Raw genomic sequence first — 3,213 nt, forward strand, 5'->3', positions numbered from 1 at the left:
TAGGAAGGGCTAGAAGTTTACAAGGCAGATTCAGTAAGCTTTTAGCACAATAATTTTAATTGCAAAAATAAACAGTTTTGTCAAGTGCTTAAGAGTAGCGTCTGCTTTACAAAAATGAACGACAACAAAAACGAAATAACCCCAAAGCAAAAACATCACATCCAAAGGCTTGCTGGACATTGCTATACAAAGTTCTCGAGAGACCGGCTCGACATATCCCCAGCTTTGTCTCTGGGGAAGGATAAAGAGGAGGGCGTGGGGCATATACCAGTTACAAAAAAACCTCTTCAGTCCCAAAGGGAGTGTCTGCTCTGTGGGTGGCCCAAGAGGACCGTCCCAAGAGCCGCTGGTTAGGAGGAAGGCGGCTCCAGGACAGCAGGCGCTGTCCACGGAGCCCGTGCTGAAAGGGCGTGTGCGGCGGGCACTTCGGGGGATCTGGAGCTGGACTGAGGGTGGCCCCGGACGTGCGTGGAAGAGGCAGGAAGGGTAACGGGAGCGAGGGACCGGGCAGACCTTGCCGCGTGCGCCAAGCGGCGGCGTCCCCAACCTACAGGGCCAGCTCTAGCTCAGAGCGCGGCGAAGGAGAGGCCCAGTGAGTAGAAGCCCAGGCCCTTGAGCCTCTCCTCGGCGCGCGCCTTCTGCTTCAGATGCACTTTGCTGTGCCGTTTCTTCTCGTCGCTGCGCGCGAAGCGGCGACCACACACGTCGCAGGCGAAGGGCTTCTCGCCGGTGTGGGTGCGCACGTGCGTGGTGAGGTGGTCGCTGCGGCTGAAGTTGCGCAGGCAGATGCGGCACTGGAAGGGCTTGTGACCCGTGTGGATGCGCAGGTGGCGGTTGAGCTCGTCGGAGCGGGCGAAGCTCCGCACGCAGCTCTCTACCGGGCAGGCAAAGGCCTTGACGTGCGGCCGCGGGCAGAAGCAGCGCGCGCTGCACTTGCCACCCCTGCGCCCCTTGCGCCGGCCCTTGGCCGCGGGAAAGGCGGCGGCGGCGGCGGGCGACACCGACGGGGCCACCCCGCTGCTGCCCCCCGGGAGGTCGGCCACCAGGGGTTTGGGGAAGTCAGCCGTGGCGGCGCTGCGCAGGCCCAGCGGGGACAGCTGCGGCTGCGAGGTGGCCAGGAACTCACCGCCTTCGCCACCGCTCCCTCCCTCCCCGCCGGGAGGGGTCAGCAACTCCGGGAGGCCCTCGGTCCCCTCCCCTAAGTCACCTGGGGCCAGCGAGAAGGCGTCGTAAGCCCCTGCCGGGTAGAGTCTGGTGGCCGGGCCCGGCAGCTCGGCGGGGCAGCTGATGGACAGGAGGTCCTCAACTTTGGTCCCCACCGCGGGGAAACGGGCCTCGGGGGTGGCCTGGAAGCTTCCCTGGGACCCACCATTCCCCGGGGCCCCCGCAGACAGCAGCTCCCAGGGAGCATACGGCCCTTTGAAGGCCGAGACAGCGTCCAGCGCCGGCGAAGCGGGAGGCGCCCGCAGCCCTGGCTTGACGTCGGGCGGGGAGAGCTGGGGCTCGAACAGGCACTGCGAGGGGGCTCCCGCCGAAGGCGCGGCCTCCCAAAACGCCTCCGGGAAGGCGGCTGAACTCAGATCCGGGGAGTAAAGGTCCGGCAACAAGGTATCGGGGCCCGCGGGGAACGGGACATCCAGCGGGGACCGAGACGCGGCCGCCTCGGGGCTGGGAAAGGGTGCCAGGCCCAAGATGCCCGACATGAGGTTGAAGAGGGCCTCCGGGTCGTGCGGATGTTCGGGGACCGCCTGGATGAAGAAGCTGCCGCTGTAGCTGAGGCCCGGAGGGGGCGTGGGTGCGGGGCCTTCCAGGAAGCAGGAGTCGGCTAAGTCCCCCGCGGCGCCGCAGCCGCTCAGAGCCCAGCTCAAGAAGTCGCCTGCCGAGGGAGGGACCACGCATCAGCGCCCCCGCACATCTCAAAGGGCGTGCCCCCCAATCCTGCAGCCGCGACCAATTCCACCGACCCTCTGGGGCGCAAGCAATCAGCCGAGCGCCTCGTGCATTTCCGAGCCGCAGCGGGGGGTACCCCCGCGGACGCCCCGGGACGCTAACATTCACGGGCTCCCGCACGGGAGCCTGCGGCCTTGTTGGGGGGTGGGAACGGAACCGCGCGCTTTGGGACACCTCCCCACCCCCCCGCGCCTCTTCCACCACCCCTCGCCGCGGTCGCCGTCTGCGCGCCCCTAGTCCCTCTCCTTACCTGCAGGATAGGTGGCGGCCGAGGAAGCGTCCCGGGCGGGCAGCCGGGGCAGCTCGGGGCTGGCGTGGGCGCAGCCTTCGGTGGCCTTGGCGAGGTGCGCGTCGGGGCCGGAGAAGTCGCTCAGGTGGAGCATGGCGCGGTGGCGGCGGGGCGCCCGAGGCCTCGCTGGGCTGGGGCACGCGCGGCTGGCGGGGAAGCCCGGCGCCCTAGCTCCGAGCTCCCGACTCTTGCTTGTTTCAGGGACGCGAGTTGGGGAACCGCGACGCCCTGACTCGCCCGTACCGGCCTCGAGCAGCAGCTCCTGGTCTCTCCAAAGCGCACCCGGGCTCCCCCAGCCCACAGTCCCCCCACTTATATAGGCTAGGCGGTGCTGGCTCCGGGCTTCCGACTCCCCGGGCCACTGCCATTTCGGGAGGCCCCGGCCCTGGCGCCGTGACGTAAATGACCAAACATGGACACAGGATGTATGCCGGGGACTCCCGAAAAGGAAAGCTCGGCTTGTGACGTCGCTGCCGCCGCCGCCGGGGCCGCGCCGCTGCGTGCGCGCGAGTCCCCTGAGCGTGGAGCCTCGTGCGCGCTGGGCCACGGGTGCGCCCCGCAGGGGCTCGGCACCGTGTGAAAGCCCTGAATGTGCGTTGCCCGCCCGTCTGTAGAATTACGGGTTCGGATCCACCCTTTCCTACTTATACAGCGTTTGCTTCCCGCCAAACGCCAATTCCTTCACCTGTGAGCTTGGCTAAGGAGAGAAATTGAGTCAGATAATATGATGCCCCGGACACATTCAGTAACCCTGAAATGGGTAAGAGCACTTGAGCTGCAAGTGTGAGGATCTGAGTTTGAAACCCTAGCGCCCACAGAAAAAGCCAGACAGGATTGCATTGGGGGGGTCTGAGACGGGCAGACCCTGAAAGATTGCCTTTATTGACGAGTGTGTGTGTGTGTGTGTGTGTGTGTGTGTGTGTGTGTGTTTGCTCCTGTTTAAACATCTAATGTTGTGCTTCGAAAATAGCTTA

At 65.6% G+C, this 3,213-nt stretch overlaps 1 protein-coding gene across 1 annotated transcript; it reads right to left on the bottom strand.

Annotated features, from left to right (window-relative positions):
* Positions 1-34: 34 nt before the first annotated feature.
* On the bottom strand, positions 35-2,715 carry Egr4 (early growth response 4). Its single transcript, XM_085690557.2, has 2 exons — positions 2,201-2,715; positions 35-1,876 (listed from the first exon to the last, which is right to left on the bottom strand). The coding sequence occupies exons 1-2, from the start codon at positions 2,331-2,333 to the stop codon at positions 567-569; spliced, it is 1,443 nt and encodes a 480-aa protein (XP_085546683.1). The 5' UTR covers positions 2,334-2,715; the 3' UTR covers positions 35-566.
* Between the last annotated feature and the right edge of the window lie 498 nt (positions 2,716-3,213).

Source organism: Myodes glareolus, chromosome 6, assembly GCF_982192425.1.
Source record: "Myodes glareolus chromosome 6, mMyoGla1.1, whole genome shotgun sequence".
NCBI classification, from domain to species: domain Eukaryota; kingdom Metazoa; phylum Chordata; class Mammalia; order Rodentia; family Cricetidae; genus Myodes; species Myodes glareolus.

What these genes read in the sequence shown, in the direction of transcription:
- Egr4 (XM_085690557.2), bottom strand. Translation starts at nt 2,333, where the DNA reads ATGCTCCACCTGAGCGACTTCTCCGGCCCCGACGCGCACCTCGCCAAG. An exon ending in GGCCGCCACCTATCCTGCAG is followed by an intron (nt 1,877 to 2,200) that starts GTAAGGAGAGGG and finishes CTCCCTCGGCAG; the next exon opens with GCGACTTCTTGAGCTGGGCT.